The 19115-nt window shown below is 37.8% G+C and overlaps 1 protein-coding gene across 2 annotated transcripts in view; it reads left to right on the top strand.

Moving 5' to 3' along the window:
• The window catches only part of slc39a11 (solute carrier family 39, member 11), a 185034-nt gene that overhangs the window by 107826 nt on the left and 58093 nt on the right, over nucleotides 1-19115 (top strand). For both annotated transcript variants that reach the window (XM_088927971.1, XM_088927972.1), the window contains one exon: nucleotides 4813-4980. In XM_088927971.1, coding sequence (XP_088784097.1) covers nucleotides 4813-4980 — 168 coding nt within the window. The remainder of the gene's footprint in view (nucleotides 1-4812; nucleotides 4981-19115) is intronic.

Genomic DNA, 19115 nt, shown 5'->3' on the forward strand with positions numbered 1-19115 from the left:
TTTCAATCTGTTTTTCCATCTGTGTTTTAAAAGCCTCAGATTGAAAATATTATCTTTATGGCCTTTTGAGTTGCACTTATGTGTATTGCATGCAGTCCTTGGAGATCCATCGGAAAACATTACAAAGGAAATTTGCTGTGTGTATTTTATTGAAAATATCGAATCTCCTGGTGCTGTATCTCAGCTTTGTGGCCCTCAGAAGTAAAACTCTACATTGAGTTTCTTTCTGTCATCCGCACTGTATGCAGCATGTCTTTTAATTGCATTGATCTCTGTAATCCGTTTTTGTCTCTTTGGCAGCCTTGTTTTTTACCATCAACACACAAACCCCAGGAGAAAAGGACTCTTGTTATTCATTTTTAAAAATAATTTGGCCTTTTCAACATCTTTTCTGTGCACAAACAACTCTTTCTGCTGGTCATTCTGAACTTTCAATAAATGTTTGCGTGACACTTGCCTTTGATGCACTCTGCACAAACAATTCACTGTCAGCTGACAGGTGCCCAGAGCCATATTTACACCTTTGGACTGCACTTCACTTTGAAGTGGAGAAAAAATAACTTCTCTTTCTTTGTGGCTGCCCAGGTCAAATGGAACTTCCAGCCCTGTAGTCTTCTTCTTGTGGCTCTTTGTTACACTGCTGTCAGCCATGACATCACATATCACGTATATTGGGACAGTTTTCTGAGAGATCTGTACTGCTACCTTGCTTTGATGAGAAGATCTTAATAACCAGTGCACTCCTGCTTCTTGGCTACAGTAGATTCTGCCAGCTAAATATGGTACACGTCCGAATTGTTTACGATAGCAGTTCTGAAGCCTTTTCAAAAAGACTCCTCTGAACTCATGTATAATTAAAAGTGATAGTATTATAAAATCTAATGCACTTGGTAAATCAGATTGTGTTCTTTTGCAGCCTTTGGTAGATGGTCTGTCTGTTCATGCATAGTTATATATTATTGTTCAAGAAATTTCAAGAGAAATATAAAGAGCATTGCAGCACAAAAGATCCCAAAGTGCTCTGTCAATAGATGGCGACCCACTTCATTCACCTTTGAAGTGCAGCAGCTGCACAGCAGATCAGACAGAGCAGCAAGATATGGAACTTTTTGGAATGCCAAATGTACAAGCTCAGAGTTGATTTCAGCCAGTATATCTGTAACAGTAGGCTTCAGTTCCTAGATGGAGCCTTCTATGTCCCCCTCTGCCCATATCTGGACATTGGTTTGCAAATCCAGGTCCAGAGGGAAGAGTGCCACCTCCTGGCCTATCAACCACACTTGCAGCAGCAACCTGGAATTCTTTAGAAGCTTTCAACCCCACATGACTGTTCAAGTCTATCATTTGCTTAGCTTCTGCATCAAGGTGGTAATTTTGCTGAAAACAGGGTAAAACAGGGTTTCTGCTGTTAAACCCAGATATATTCCTCAGTCAGCTTAGGCCAAATACAAATCTGTTATCACACTTCTGACATTTCAAGCAAGAAATGAAATGAAGACTTAGGTCCTTCTTGATTGCTTGTACTCAGACACACAATCCAACAACCAGACTGCTTCGGTAAAATTTGAGCGGATGGCAAACTTACAGTAGGTGTAAGTGAATCTGCAGGAGAAGTTGGCACGCACTGTAGCTTACCTTCTTGTTTCTAAGGAGCTGTGGGTAAAAGTGTCTGCTAGATGACTCATTTTTGTCGTTATGTTATTGTAGTCTGTCAGTATACACCATCATCCCACTCAGCCTCCCTCCCAGCAGTGCTGTTTACAGGGTAATAAGCCAGGAGTTGCCTTTAGGCCTTTTTTCCCTTATTATGCTGCCTGCCAGTTGTAGAAGGATAGGGAGATGTTTTCTTCCTTTGTTCACTTATACACACAAACACAGTTTAACAGCACAACACAAGGAGCTTGTAGTTAAGTCTGCTAATCCATCTGAAAATAGCTGAATGGCTTATGCTAAACAGTATTTTCCCCAAACATGAAATGTTGCTTATCCGCTGCCAGAATTATTCATGTATCCATTAAAAATTAACAGTTTCAGCACGCTTGTTATATCATTATCGCCCAGATAATCCCTCTTTAGTCTCAATCTGAAAAAACAAACATTTATGAAGGGTTTTGGTGAGCCTAGATAATAGATTTCCATTTTTCAGAAATTCTTACAGGGCCTGAGTCCTTTTTTTTAAATTAATGGTAGGAACATAAGTGTGTGCCTAATACTGCCCTGGCCTGTGGAGTGGATCTGTGCTCTGAGATAGGATCTGTAGGTTTGAAGTGGGTGGTGGTGGGTGTAGAAACTAATTGACCAGCTGCCCCCTCCCTCCTCCCCTCTCATTTCTCTAATGATAAGAGGAATCCCCACCTGCAATTTTCTCTCAAATTAAGTAGGAGTAGATTCAAGATACATATTTCACAGTAGATTCATAATGTTCTTTTTCTCCAGTCACGTTGAACTGAAGCGTCTTATTTCCGGGAAGAGTCTTTGGTTGAAATTCTGCATTGGCCTTCTCAGTTCTGCCATGATTTCCTCTCCACTTTTTAACATTAATTTGCCATTCTTTAGATGCCGTTATACACTCTTTTCAAGGTACTTAACTGTGAACTATACGTAGATGGCTCTAAGGATACAATTAATTTCTTATATTCATAATGGTGATATCACACAACCTCCAATTGAAAGTTATAGTGTTTTAACAGTTTAGTCCAGAATCCAGGGAATACATGACAAAACTTTAGGGATGGATAAACATTTCTTTAAGTACTTCCTGGTGCCCTGTAACTTCCATAAAACTTTTTATCAAAAAATCTGTATTTAAGGCATTGTTCAGATGCTTTCAGTTTGTTTTTGATACTTTGGAACAATGGACGCAGTATTTGTTTTTGTTGCAGTGTTCAGAATCATTGGATATTTTACTGTTCCGTATCTATATATTAAAGGTTTTGTTTCTTTAAAGATTTAAATCTTAAATTCATATCTGAAAACACACATCTTTAATCCATTTCTTAGTAAGGTGCTTTTGTACATGACAAGACGCACCATACTGATTTGTTAATACTTCTGTGTTTTCCATACATCATTTGAAGCTGTGGTTGAGTGGACAATGTCATTTCCAGCCGATTTGCTATATTGACCCCCCAGCACATGTACGAAGCAATGTTTTATTATAATGGTATCTCCCCAAAACTCTTCAATGTACACTAGTACAAGTAGTTGAAAATAAAAATTAAGAAGGTTTGTTCAAATAGGCTTACTCTCTTTCTCAAGAAGAAATAAGTATTTATCTTAATTATCAAGCTTGAAAAGAAATATAAGGAGAAGCAGCATTATCGATTTTCTGCCTCTTCAGAAAAGCTAACCATTTAATCTGTTAATCACTGCCTGTGAAATCCAGAGTGTCAGATGCAAGACGTCCTGTTCGCTGGGGGAAATTTTCATGATAATATCAGCCCTTTACCTTCCCAACATCCATGGAAAAAAACAGTCCTTCCTCTGTTAGCAGTTAAGGGGATGGTTAATTAATTTTGTGTCTAGCTATGCATTCTATTTATTTTTTTCAAAAAAGTATTGAGATTTAAACATTGTGCCATACTCATTGGTCGCAGTTATGCTGTGTATTGAAAGCATGACTGGGACTACAGAATTCATAGCAGATATAGTGGCAGTAAAGATTAAACAAACTTTAATAATTTAATCAATTACCAGAGTGCTAACCTTCAAGTGGTAAAAGTGTGTATTAGACTAGATATCACTCCAGCATAACAATACAATCTATACTTTTTAGCCCTGTTGAAATACAGTAATAGTAGTTGTCCGGTGGGTTTAATATCACTTTAAACATATTGCATTGTCCATGGTAGTCAACAAAAACTGGCCAGCAGCTCTGAAAGAAAGAATGAGATGCAGCATAGGAAATGTGATGAGTGAAGTAGTACCATTATAGTATATATGTGTACTATTAATTAATACCATGATAAGCATTTATCCCTGTGTATGTTGTCAAACACTCACATAGAAGCATAGTAAATCCACATGCTATCTGAAGGGAGACAAATACATGAGACTTTGGAATCTGTTTTGCCAGGGAAAGCCATATAAACAGAAACATCCATTACAGGAAGATGGAGAGCAGCTGCTTTCAGAGATGCTGGAGAGGCTGAAAATGTAAATGAAATCCCTTTCTGGGTAACAAAAGCACAGATTGTTCCTACTGCTCCACTCCAGAACACGAAAAAAATGTTAAATGCCCCCTTCTCTTCACAGCAGTTTATTTTTAAAGCTTAATTTTGTCCCATTTCCTGCTTTGATATGACTTTATAATAACATAACCAAGATACCCATGAGATGTGGCCACTGGGATCCTGTCACTCATTTGGTTTTTACAAACTAATTGATTGGCAAAAATCGGTTTCAAAAGCATGGCTGGACAACTTGTTCCAGAAACCCAGCACACACTGCATGAAGTGTTTATTGTTTACAGTCCTAAAAGCAGCCTCTTAAAATTTTCATTTGCATCCCCAGATGGTAGTTTCTTCGTTGATCCTGAAGTATTCCCCTGGATTAGCTGTCAAATCCTGTCAAGATTTGATCTGTCCCCTCTTAATCTCCACTGATTCTGTATCTGCCAAAGTCAGTTTTTTAAAAAAAGATATTCTCCCTGTAATATCCCAAGAAAACAATTTCTAAGAAATCAGATTTTTTATGTTTCAAAATACCAAATAGTTGTTTTTGACTAAAGCAAAACAGAACATAACCTGGTTTGAACATCTTTGTTGGACTGTATGAGGGTGTGTCCTGATCTGGTCTGTCCTTCTGTTGTAGATCAAATGGAGAATGGGGAGGTGTACCAGAGGCGGAAAGGGCCTCAAGCCAATCCCACAGAAGACCAAGAAGAACCTCATGGTACCAGAGATGTAGGGGAGAGGAGGGGAAGCAGCTGGAGAAGGATCGTGCTACTGATCCTTGCTATCACCATTCACAACATCCCAGGTAACAGCATCGCTCACAGCCTCCTCACGGTTATATACACATAAACTGCTGGGCCAATTCATTTTTCTGTCCTAAACTGCAATGCCCAGTTGGAGTTTCTTCAGGCTTATAACAACCTTGAAGAGATCAGGGACCACAGATGAATAAATTCTGCATACGCAACACTATTCACAATTCAGATGCCATGAAATAAAGATAGACATGGTGGATCTGAAAATTAAAGACTTTCCAGTTGCAGAGCTGCTGAGATGTCCACAGCTGCCTGAATTCCTATGTGTGCATGTTTGTTTGTAGTTCACATATAGTAGGTAGCTGTGTCAGCATTCGTAGGCTGCAAAGGAAAAAGTAATAGGTTTATTCCATGCTGAAAAGAGAAGGAAACACAACGTTGTGTTTCCTTTCTTTTCTTTTCAGCATGTTTGTTTGTATGTGTATAAATTTATACTTTATTTAGTGTTTTCAGTTAGATTTTTTTCTTTTTAAGCCTATTCATTCATGAATAAGTGTGAAACAAATCAGTTGCATATGAAATAATTTAATATTGCTTTCAGATCACAGTATTTGGTTTCAAAAGACCTTTAGAGTTAGCAATGTAATGTTTCATCAAAGGTTTTAACCTCCTGTATAAAACATCCCAAACTATGAATGAATTTTTACTGCTCATGGCCTTTTTTGTAGCATGCAACCTTATTCACACATATCCACTTTCATTAACTCTAATCCAGTGGGTTCATTGGTTCATTTTCTTATATGTGTTGCAATGGGAAGAATAGGGGATTTAATCGTTTTTGGCATAAAACAGCCAACAGCACCCAGTTCTATTGTTCTGCTTATGATTATTGAACATGTTTAAAGGTGTGCTCTGTACACATCTGGTTGGAATATAATGCTAAACTCTCCTGTGTTGTCTACTGTATGCGTGCTGCTTATTTTCAAACAGAAAAAAACTCTGCTTCAAATGCGTCTCCTACTATAAATTTCACGATCAAGGCCTGGAAGCAGTCAAGCCACTTTTACTGCCAGCACCAAATATTTGCTGTTAAATAGGGTTTTAATTTATTTCAAGGCTAGGAAAATTGAATTTGATAGCAAAGATAAAAGGCGTAATGCCTCTCGGTTTATCTACAGTTGATCAGTGGAAAAAAACAAGATTGATTTACATTCCCAGGGATCTGTTTATTAATGGGGAACAAAGCTCAGGCTTTGCCAGTGGAGTTGTCATCGGAACAGCAGTAGAACAATATTTTTTTATAGCAACAAAGTAATTTTGTTATTTGATGTAAATATGTCACTTCTATGGCACAATTCCTGTTTTCTGAAAAGGGTTGTTTTATCCATGAAGTGATATTTGCTTTAAAGCACTGGCAGATAAATTTATGTTTTGTACATTAGAGGGTCTCAAGACTGGGATTCCCTGAGTTTCCTACCACATAATATCCCATAGCTACAAGAATAAAATAAAAGTTTTCATGTTATAAATCAATAAAATGCCTTGGTTTGCTGGGCTATTGCATAAAATTATGATTGTTGACCTGCTGTTGTGGCAGTTGTGGTGTTGTGCCACTTTTATTCTCCTGCCTTTTTATGAAGTCAGTTATGGATCTCAGTGGGATAGCTGACTGCTTGTTTTCCAGAGAATATTTTTCTCTTACGAAGTGGTTCAGGTGCTGCCCTTATCAGTAGACATCATCTTCTATTGCTGTCAGAATGACACATGTACAATTGAAGGAGAGGAAGGCAAGAAGTTTCTCTTGCAGCTCCATTGTGGTGTGGAGTTCTTCCTCAGAGAACATCATGGGAGGGGCTGATAGCTCTATGTAAAATAACCCCTGGAGAATCCAGTACAACTACAGAGTCTAAAAGTGAAAAGTGATTTAAATTTCTCATCTGGAAATATACATTATCTATGGGCTATGCTCCAGTGCTTTGGATAGAAGTTACTTGTCATGGCAACACATGAAGCACTTTTGCAGTCCAACTATAGTTACATTAATGTTATTATATACTGTATTTCCCTTAAGTCTATATACTGGACTGTTTTAACTGTGGATATGTTTAACCTGAAATGGTGAGAACACAGGTTTCTAGTCACATTTTGAAATGATTTTAGGATTTTTGTGTTAATGTTCAAGTAACTGAATTGCACCACACTTACAAAGGTAAATAACTTGCTTGTAGTTTATTTCTCAGGAAATAACTACCATTCTGAGAGGTGATGGTGTTACAACTTGCTGTGTGTTCCTAAGATTAGATTAGTGCTCTTGGTGATGGTGATGATGGGAATTCTGGTCTTAGGCATTAAGGCTATGCAGTACACTATGTCAATCTTTACTGACCACATTGAATCTCAGTGAAACATTCACTTTTTAAAGCTTGCTTTTTACTAGATAGTAACTAAACCATTCCTTTTAATGAAATTACAGTTTTGAGATGTTTGTTTTCCCTTTTCCATTCTGTATTTGCAGTACTACGGAGTGCTAGCCATTAATGTTATTCTTCAAATTAAAGCTTGTTCCAGCTGTTGTGCAATGTATATCAGGCCAAGGCGCTCTTTTTTAATTACATATCATTAAACGCACATTAGAAAGGCTTGTTTACTGACTATAAGAGAGCCCCTGACTCTCTTAAGGGCTGATGATATATTTAAAAGAATTTCAGAAGTTTCCTAAAGTTAAAGCTGTAGACAGCTCTGTGGCAGTGTAGCTTTAAGCAGCACTTACAGCAAAAATATGCTAAATCTTGAGGGCATTCATGTACCTTAATAACCTTTCTCTGGGCATTTTATTTTGATTTCCCATCTGCATGATTCATTTCAGCCAGGGATGTTTTGATGTTGTATTAGCAGAAAGGTCACTGTAGATACTGAAGCAGGTCCACAAGGTTTTTTTTCTTATAAATCAATAAGATATGAAGGCCCTGAGGCACTTAAAATTACTTGTCACTTGAGCATTGGTACACATCCTTACAGTCTCTCATTTGTATTTTTTACATTTTTCCGAAAAAAAGAAGTTCAGATGTACAAATGTGGCTTTCTGATTAGTATTTTGTTTTTCAAATGGGAATCAGTTTTTTCCACACACGTCAAGTAAACATACTATAGCATAAATCTGTTAAGTTTATGTTCCTCACTGTACAAATTAAGTTGCTCGTTGCTGACATACACCCTCCCATGCTCTTCAGTAACTGACAGTAGAGACAGCATCCTAACTTTGCAAACAGCAATAGTATATAAATATGTTTCTTGAACCTTCGAAACCTTCGTAAAATATCGGGAATTTTCTTTAAAGGCGTGTTCAATATGGATGCTACTCACTTCATCATACCCTTTTCAACTCTGATTATTTCATTTGTCTGATCTCCAGTAGCCTATGTGTTATTCCTTGCCTTTAACAAAGCCTCCCTCAAACGCTTGCAGTTACAATTTGCTTGCCAAGTCCAAAAATATCATATATATCATTATATATACTGTAATATATTATTTGATAATTAAATACCTAAAATTCCAGCACCGTCTGTGTGAAAAACAAATCCTAATTGTCAAGCTTTACAATGGTACAAACCTCACATTTGTTAGAGTAGCTAAGTATATGTGATAAAATTAAAAAAAAAAGATTAGGCTGTGGGAGTCAGGAACAAGCTACCTTGCCAAGCTGTTACAGCCAGTACCTTCACTTAGTTCAAGAAATGGCTGGATGGTATTTATTGGATCATTTAGCTAGTAAAAACCAGATTAGCTAGATTGGACAAAAGTCTCATTTGCAACTGTTCTTTTGTTATTAGGTGAGGTTTTTTGCTGATCCTTTTAATTTGCATGATACAGTTTCTTACTGGGTTCATATTAACCTCATGTAATCTAGTTGTTGTGTATTTCTGATTTGTTTACGGTTGTGTTTCATATGACAGAAACCTACTGTATTTTAATGTGAGACCAACCTGTCCAATAGGCAAATGGTCTTGACTGAGCTTTGAAGGAAAAACATGTATTCCAGACAGATGTCAAATTATTTGTTACCAATTGATTCTTCTTCAGATGAAAATTTTAATATTTCTGCTTTTTTCGAAATGTTTAATGTACTGTATTAGTGTACGAATGGAAGCTGTCTGCTGTATTGATTTGTGTTTTCTGTCATGATTATTTTCCTAATTACTTTTAAATTTTGGTGCAGGTTGTTGAACTTGTATTTAACTTGATACAAGACATGATTGCCAATGATTTGTCATTTGAAACTGCTTGAATACCTCAGCTTTGCAATGATGTCTAACAGTAATGCAAAAACCAAAACCTCTTGTACCGTCTCAAGTGGTAAACTTTGTGTACATAGTCTTAGAAGTAAATAAAAAAATCCCAATGTATTCAGGCTTTTCTTCTTTCTGTTCCAGTCAGATTTCCAAATACACATTTTAATAGAGAACCTTTAAATTATGCTTAGTTGTAAAAAGTAATAAGATTTCTTTTAACTATCAGGGCTCTGTCTTGTACGCTACAGTGCAAAACCAAGAAAGCTTCTGGCTAATGATCGAGAAAATCATTAATCCATGCCTCTCATGACATGCTGGGAATTTCCATCTAGCATTGATATGCTTTGTCTTTTTCATTTTTTGCATACCGGTTTTTGCATACTGGTGACTTTATTCCACTCAGCTAAATCTCCCAAGCATCAGTAGCCCTTTCAGAACAGGGACAGGAGAAATATTAACTCTTGGCCTGTAACATACCTGGGAGGCAGTGGCTGAACTGTGTGATCTCTGCAGAATGTAGTCAATTTTAGTGTTATGATACAACCCTTGCTTCACCTCCTTCTGCATTGTAAACCAGGAGAGTTGAACCCTGTCACATCTGCATTAATACAAAGGTGACGCATAGTAGAGTAATCTATATTGAAAGTTGGAATTTGGAGCGCAGATTAAGGAAGTGTCATATTTGTTTGTTTTTTTTGTTTATTTCTTTCTGTATTCTCTTGTAAAGAGATTAGAATTGTGCATTCATGAAGAGTCGTGCACTATTTCACACACTACTTTTGCATTGACATTCACTTTTAAGGTTTTCCTATCTGAGGGGGACAAACTTTAATTTGAAAGAGAAGTGGAGTGCACTTGGCATCTCATTAAAACAGAATCCAGATCTCAGCAGGGTGCTGCAGAAAAGACGTCTCTCTCTTTGAAATGCAAATATCCCTGACCTGCCTCTGCACATCCATGTGAAGAGAGTCAAAAGCCAAAACCTCTTGTACCCTTCAAAACTTGAACTGCAGACCTGCTAAATTGTTTGGAAAAATGAATTCATAAATCATGCGTCTCTTGCATTACCAAAGACTGGAGAACTAACTTCATGCAGCCTCAGTTTAGCTAATTGGTTCACTAGCAGGGACTTCCTCGCATATTTATACGCTGAGGCAGTTACTCCTACATTTGAGGGTGTATAACACTTCCTCACAGTGTCCCCTCAATCTCAGGGTTTGTGCGGCACAGCTTTGGTCTCGGCCACCGATTACACATATCAGTTGCTTTACTCTTCCTGATCATGGTCTTCGTGACACTGCTGGAACAGGAGGCAACAGGAGAGGTGATAATGAATTTGGCATAATACACAATTAGCTGAAATCTTGAGCCGTCTTTTCACCTGAACACAAAAGACTATAACCCTTTCTGGATAGAAATTAACCTGTCTCACTTTTCTCACTTGGTGCGGTGCGGTGGCTGTGTGGCTAAGGATCTGCGCCTGTGGCTGGAAGGTTGTCGGTTCATATCCCGCGGCCGGCAGAGGAATCCTACTTCATTGGGCCCCTGAGCAAGGCCCTTAACCCCAACTTCTCTAAGGGCACCGTATAAATGGTTGACCCCAAGCTTCTTTCCCTGTCTTTGTGTCTCATGGAGAGCAAGTTGGGGAATGCAAAAAGACAAATTCCTGATACAAGAAATTATATATGGCCAATAAAGTGAAGTGATCTTAACCTTAATAAAGGGATCTTAACAAATGCTTTTGAGAAGAGTCTTAGCAGCATTTTGTATTTAAAAGGAAGCAAGGCATGAATGAGCTTTATATTGTATTTGTGCATACCATGTTGAATTGAACTGGACTGCTCAATCTTGTATCGTAAGGTGAGACGCTTGTGATACAGGGTTTTTTGTAATACCTTGTGCTCAGGTTGATTTGACTAGATCTGATCATTTTGTGAAATCAACCTTTTATAGTCCAAATAAGGCTATTTGATTAATCACTATTTCAAATGTACTGCATCAAAGAACATATATTAATATATGCAGTATATAATTATATGTATGGTCTCTGTGTGGCAAGTCATGAACAATATTTTCTGTAAATTACTGGAAATATTTAGAACCATTAATTAAAATGGTTGGTCAAAATATGTCAATAAAACAAAAGATTGCTTTTGCAATTTAAATTTAATATACATTTCAAAGGACAATATGAAGGGAGACAAGCATAATAATTACAATAAAATCTTTACTAACCCAGGAGGTTATTTTCAGGCTCAGGCATAGCAGTCCACAAGTGTGCTCAAATCTTAAGAATGAATATCAAAGTTTTCTTTCTGAAGGCTCAACAAATAATTAGAATTCTGTGCACAGCATAGCAGCATTAAAAAAACACAAATGTTTTGTATGCTTATTATGAACATATTATTTTTCTACTGCATCAATGTATATTGTGAACTGAAATTTTAGCATTTATTCTTCACTATATGCTGAATGCAGGAAATTAATATGTATGCAATGTCTAATCTGGGTGGCAATGACTATTGATTTAAACTTAGACTTTTTTAATCTCTTTATCCTGGCTCTCCTGTCTTCTGTTTGAATACAAATTAGTGGGTCTTTATCCTCACTTTTCTTAAGTCTCTCAGTATCCTGCTTTGTTTTCTCTGTCACTGTCGGAAGCCTCTCCTGCATCATCGTATCTGATACAGATTTGTCCGTTTTTCTTTTTGTCAGTAGTGGCATTATAGCAGCACAATCTCCCTGTTCCAGGCCTGAAAGGTTAATGGGAGGAAAAGCTTTGCAGGTCGTTTCTTAATCTGCCTTCTCAGGCTGGAGCTGAGCATTCCACTCATTTGAAAATGGCCCATGTTGTGTTGAAGTTTACTGTGTGTGTCAGCCATAAAATCTAGGAAACGAGCCTTCATCTTAATTGTTTATCACTGTAATGGACATTCCTTTAGCCTGTTCCTGCCGCCTGTCATGTTTCATCACCTTCACTCTTTAAACCGAGGAAGAGAAAGCCACAGGAACTTCAATGAAATAAAAAAAACTAATGAGCTTGTATCCATCAATGTTCTCCTGGAAATGACTGTTTTGGGGAAGCATGCCCTAATATGCTCATGAGTTTAGAAAACCTAAGCTTTAGTCCCTATATTGTCATGGTTTTAAACAAGCACATTATAATGAATTAATGAGCATTACAACATTAAGTTCATGTAGGTAGCTGTGTCAGCATGCATGGGCTGCAGAGGAACAGGTAAAGGTTTATTCCATGCTGAAAAGAAAAGAAAAGAGACACCATTTTGGCTGTAGAATTTCTGACACCTGAGGAAGGCTCCATAGCTAAAACATTGTGTCTCTTTTCTGTTCAGCATGGAATAAATCTTTACGTTTCCTTTACAAGATTAATACTCAACAATAACATTTCACCCATCACAAAGTGATGATATCCCAGCCAGATATTCTTTATAAAATCAGATACAATTGGTTTAATAAACAGAAACACCATTAGAAGAGCATCAGTAGCAACAGCAGTCTTTTCAGTATTTCGTTACGTATGTTAATTCATTATTGTGCTGTCATAATTTTACCTTTTTGAAAAGTTGTGTCAGACATCAACAAGCATATTAAAAGTAATGAGCAACAGAAACACTAACAGCAGTTGTGTTTAATTCCTTATGGCTATCAGCCTTCTTGACAAGAAAAAGAAATGGCAGGTTATACCTCATACCTTGATCACATACTATACTGAATGCAAGAACGAACACCTTCCTGTTTTCCATGAATTATTAGTGCCAGTGAGAGGTTGTCTTTTAAATATATTTTTGTTTAACAGAAAATGAATTATCTTGCAATTTTATTTGTATTATGTTATTTATTTTTCCATTTTAAGGTCTGAAGAACATCTTGGAGACCTGAAATCAGTTGAAAGATTGTTGTTTTTTTAAAATCCACAGATAAGGTTATAGGAAAATAAATACATTTTCAACAGGGGGACAAAACAGCCTCTTACATCAAAATTAATGTCACTCTAACCTCAGTTTTAGTATTGCTATAGAACTACAAAATCTTTCCACATCCATTGCTTGCTTCTATGACTGAATGATTGGTATAGATACCGTACAGTTTGATGTTAAGTAGCAGCTGTATGAGATCATTTTTATATAAAATTTATATCACCTGACAATGTATCTATTTTATTTTAACCAGAATATCTGTGTACATTGTGTAAGCACAGCATATAAACAGCAGAGCATACAGTATCTGCTTATGTAACAGTGTTTATAAAGTCACGGAAAGCTTAAAACTTGATAATTAATTGATAATTAAAGTGTAGAGCTTCTTTCAGTTGAAAGGTACCATAATTTCTAATCTCAATCACTGTGATATGTGTTACATTTCTCTTGTTTACAGACTAAAAATAATGATGGAAAGAGCTCAAAAGGGCTAGGTTTTGTACTGGACAGCAGATTGGGTTTTGTAGAATTGTCCTAAGCAGTTCTGGGGCAGCTCTTCCTTATTGCTGGGAATTGCAAAAAGAGGCACACTGCAGCTGGCTCAATCTGTCCCTTTTCTTGGAAGAAAGAGCTGCACCACAGGAGACAGTATAATTACACCTGAGTTGCTCAGTAACTGAGAATTTTATAGGATAGAGTTGTGCCACGGTAAGGAGGAGCTTCATAGAATTCCAGCCTTTTTTGATGCCCAATGGACAGTCTGTTAAGAATGCCAAGACTGAACATTCACTTTCAGGGCTCAAAACACATACAGTATCTGCCAGTGTACTTTCTGCTGAACGTCAATCTTCAGTATGGAGAACAAGAGATTTCCAGGTTCCTCATCGCAATCTACCGTAATATGAATGGAATAGGTAGGATTGATAATATGATAACTACCATTTTTAAAACAAAATCGGCCTCAGGGATACTGTATGTTTCTTTGCATGAAAAGTTACTGAAAATTATATTTCATTAAGTGATACCACTCTTTAAAAATATTAACAGGCTTTGCCCACTGGTTTCACTTCACAGAGTAGATTGCCTTATAGTTATTGATCATATGTATTCCATCCTTTATAATAAATAATATGAACATCATATTAGTGCACAGAAAGCAACCTTAAAGCCTTATTTTATTACTTCTACAGTGCTATAGCTAATCTTATGGTGCTAATAATATGTTTGAAATGTGTACAGGGATGCTTTTGAATCGCACCATTAGTTTTGAGTGTGAGGTGTGGTACTTTGTAAGTGATACTGTGTAAGGTGTTATTACTCTGGGAATTGCTGTTATAAAAAGTTCCATGATATTTCACTGCCGATTTAAATTATTGTTTCTTTGTTGAAAATGTGTTCATCATAAAGAGTGCTGTTTTCTTGGCAAGCAAATGCAATTAGCAGAATTGTGAGTGAATTGTAATAGCAGCTTTCCTATTCTGGCTGCATTGTCTGAATCTCGTGAAGGCCAATGGAATTTAAATTAATCTTTGTAATTCTGTAAGGTTTTGCTGGCTCCCTGATCAGAGACTGTTCTATTAGTGTACAGCATGGGGGATATTGATAGAGGGAATAAGAATGATTGAGGGTCATTGAGACCAGATATGAATTATGAAAGAGAAATGGATTGGATGTTGCTCACACCAGAGGGAGAATCTACTATACATCCTGCAACCTTTGGTTTCAAGCAGGGAATTAAAACAGAAGTTTGAATTTTAAACAGCCACCAGCAGAATTCTGAATGTCTCAACTAGAGGGGGAACTTATTTAAGGCTCAGGTTGTAGCCTTCAGTTCAGAGACCACTGGTCAAATCTGAGCTTTATCCTTAGCCGATCGCTTACGCAATACTGCAAAATTTATTGTAATACAAAAAGGAGATTCTAATTTTTAAAAAGTCAAGAGATTCCTGTGCTATTATTTGCAGATTTAGTTTTGATAACATTAAATAAGAAGGCTTTATTATGTATGTATCATGCTAAAGTAAAAACATGCACAAAATATTTCCCTAAATTACTAAATTTGCATTTGAAGAACATCACAAATAACAGCTAACAAACACCGGAATGGAGCAAGAGACGGTCATTAGTTTAAATGCTGTTTATTTTGGCTCTCAGACGTTGTCTCTGTTTTGCTTTCATCGTTTTGTTTTGGATGGAAATGCTATTGCTCCAAGTGCAGTTGAGCTCTACAACCATTCTCTGATGAGCCATTGAGTTCTACAGCTCTACAGACATTGCTAGTTCGGTTACGTCACCACAGTTGCCTAGGTGCAGATGGGACACAATCGGCGTAGGTTTTGGATTGCTTGGTGTCCAAAGGCTGGCAGTGACATTTGTGAGAGACTCACCACTCCTCCATTTGGTGCTAACTCTTGTGTAAGGCACTATGGAGCTTGCATTGTGCCAAAATATGAGTGTGTAGGTCAGTGTAGGTCAGTGTCCTCTCCATTTCTCCCTGTGCAGTATGCAGTATTTGTTGTGCATGAGTATATAATAAGGATGGTTTTGCCAATGAAATCATCCCTTTGTTAGTAATTTAAATGTACAGTGTATTCTGAAATAGCATGTTGATTTTGTTCTTTCAGTGCTGTATTTATCACAAAGTGGGATGAGGAATGTTATTGCACTGAATCATAGTGTAGAGTTACACAAAACTTTATTGGTAATTAAGTTCTGGAGGCTGGAATGATAAGCTACAGTACAAGTCAATATGAAGATTTCTTCATTCTTCAAAGAGATGCCATAATTGGAAGATACTGACATTGAATTGTCTGACTTTATGGATGTCTTGATTCATGCCAGCAGCCATGTCACCCTGCAACTTACAATTGGCAGCCCACTGAAGCCCAGCAGGTGTGAGCCTGGTCAGTACCTGGATGGGAGACCTCCTGGGAAAAACTAAGGTTGCTGCTGGAAGAGGTGTTAGTGAGGCCAGCAGGGGGCACTCACCCTGCAGTCCATGTGGGTCCTAATGCCCCAGTATAGTGACGGGGACACTATACTGTAAACAAGCGCCATCTTTCGGATGAGACATAAAAACGAGGTCCTGACTCTCTGTGGTTATTAAAAATCCCAGGGTGTTTCTCCAAAAGAGTAGGGGTGTAACCCCGGCGTCCTGGCAAAATTTCCTATGCCTCCTAATAATCCCCCTCTATGAATTGGCTACATTACTTTGTTCTTCTCCCCCCCCCCCCCACCCCCCACTCCGACGGCAGGCGGAACGACGCGCCGGTTGGAGTAATTTAATGGCAACAAACCACCAAATGGAGACGGGCGTGCCAACAAGCGGACCCTGCTGATGCGGGATTAATGCTAGGATGAGAGATGGATGTCTTGATTCCTTAGTCATGGCAGCCAAAGGGAGAGAGTTATCAGAGCTGTTGTAGCACTGATTAAATCAAACCTCCTAGTTTCCTTTTCCAGTACGTGTTAATAAGACTAATTGGCAATGAGACACTCCCCTAAATAGCAGACAGGATGAGGGGGGAATATGGGCTTTCTCCTAGTGTAAGACAGAAGAGCTGAGCCCAGACAATAACAGGAGACTCGGGAACTCCTGAGTGTTTATTTCTCCAACTCCTTTGGATTAATTAGCTCTGCTGACTCTCTGTTAAGAAATACACTTTTGCTGGCACCACGTTTTACAGCCCCCCTGAAAAAAAAATCTGAACACTAGACTATATCTGTCCAAAGGTTCAAAAACTGATTAGGTTTTGAGGCCGTTTTCCATTGATTTTGCCCAACCATCATGATGTATTGAACTAATTTCAGTAATGGCAGAGTTATCAATGTGACCTGCTGTGTCCCTATTTTTTTTTTTCAAGCAGAAGGAAATATTTATCTGTTTAGGTAATGTTCAAATGCTGGAAAAGAACTTATAATATCTTTTTTCTTGTTTTTTTTAATAACTTAACTTAAACTGAGTGGAATAGTCATAACCTTTTGCATTTCCAATTAATATGGAGGTTATCAATTAAAACAAGAATTCTCCTATCTCTGTCAGAGAAATCTGTCTTTCAGGAAAATGCCTGTGATTCTTCTGATATGGACAAGTGCTGTTTACAGTTGGAAGTGACAAAATATTTTTTGCAAAGGTGTTCATAACATTGCAAAAGTAGATATAATGTAGACTGATAAAATCTTTGTTTTTGGCATTTGATACAGTACAACACAACATACTGTATTCTTCTCACACATTGCCTGTTCATGTTATAATTCTTACCGCAGTGTGTCCACCCACATGTAATTGGCTTTTAAGTATGGAATCCAAAGTCACTTTGAGACAAACAAGGAGCAGTGAAGAGCCATACAAAATTAATGTTGGTCATTTAGGTCATTTATTTATTTAAATATCACAGCACTGACTTGCTAGCCCACAACTGAGATCTTGAATACTTGAATAAGTGCTTAAAAAATTGCCATCAGTTACCAAAGCTGAACACAGCCCTTGGTAGGGCAAATTAAGCACAGACAAAGTTACCCTTTGGCTAGGCGGTCACCTCCAGTATAGTAAAGGAACACTAGGAATTGGTTGTGGACAGTACACCCAACAGTGTCAACATTTTTGGAAGGGAGCAGCAAGCTGGAAATGGGTAATGAAAAATAGACATTTGAGGAAAACCTTTGCAGAGGCTTTATAGAGGCTTTCATTCCACAGTCAATAGATAAAGGCTAAAAATGGAGGTGATCTGGTCTGAAATACAAAGAGTCATGTAGGTGCTTGGAGGACTGAGATACCACTCTCAAGGTTCAAGATAATTTCACTTGCTGACTGTTTTTCACTTCTTTTTTCTTCTTTGTACCTAGTAATAGAGTTAGAAATATTGCTGCTTACATTTCATTTGAGCAGAATGTTCGCATGGGTGTCCTGCAGGTGCTCTGATTTCATCCGAAAAGTCCAAAGACGTATTGGTAGGTTAATTGCCTTCTGGGTAAATTGTCCCTAGTGTGATTGCATGTGTGTTTGTGTCTCTGTGTGTCCTGTGATGGACAAGCTTTGGTCTCAGATTATAAATGTAGCCTCCATGCATTCATCAGTATATTTTCTTTTCATTTAAGGATAAGATCAGATCACTTTATTGGCCCTATACAATTTCTTGTATTAGGATTAATCTTTTCGCATACCCCAACTTGCTCTCCATGAGACACACAGACACATAGACAGGGAGAGAAGCTTGGGGTCAGATTGCAGGGTCAGCCATTTATATGGCGCCCTTGGAACAGTTGGGGTTAAGGGCCTTGCTCAGGGGCCCAACGGAGTAGGATTCCTCTGCCGCCTGCGGGATACAAACTGGTAATCTTCCAGCCACAGGCGCAGATCCTTAGCCACAGAGCCCCCTCTTGCTGCAAATAGCAGGAAAATTTTTTGCTCTTGTCAGTAATTATGAACACTAGCAGTTTGTTCAAAGGGCTAATCTGGCTTGATGTCGTCAACAGACAACTAATGGAATGGAAAAAAAACAGGCGATTTCACATCTTACCTGAGCATTTCGATTAAGTAATAAAGAACATAGGTGAAATGTGAAAACCAGAGGACAGTCAAGGCTATTGAGGTCTGGAGCTGTACATAACTGGACAATGGACCTTCATGGAATTTAATTTAAAATAAAGAAATCACTGCAGTGGTAATGTTGCTAGCCATTCAGATTGAGCAGTTAATGCTGTTGATTGATTAGTTAGCAGGAAAACACACATTTCAGAGATGAATACTGTGGATAAAAGACTTAAAAGGAACCTTGACTTTCATTGTCCGCCAAAAGCTGCTTCCCAGGAGAAAGGAAATAGCCCAGAATGCATGGCATGAAGTGTATTTAAACGAAACAAAATGGATTGACTAAAAACCACTTAGAAGGGAAAGACAGCTTTGCTCTTATGTACAGTGAAATAAACATGAAAGTACCAAAGCTGTTCTTGATAAAT

Source organism: Atractosteus spatula, chromosome 11 (assembly GCF_055471065.1).
Source record: "Atractosteus spatula isolate fAtrSpa1 chromosome 11, fAtrSpa1.hap1, whole genome shotgun sequence".
NCBI lineage: Eukaryota > Metazoa > Chordata > Actinopteri > Semionotiformes > Lepisosteidae > Atractosteus > Atractosteus spatula.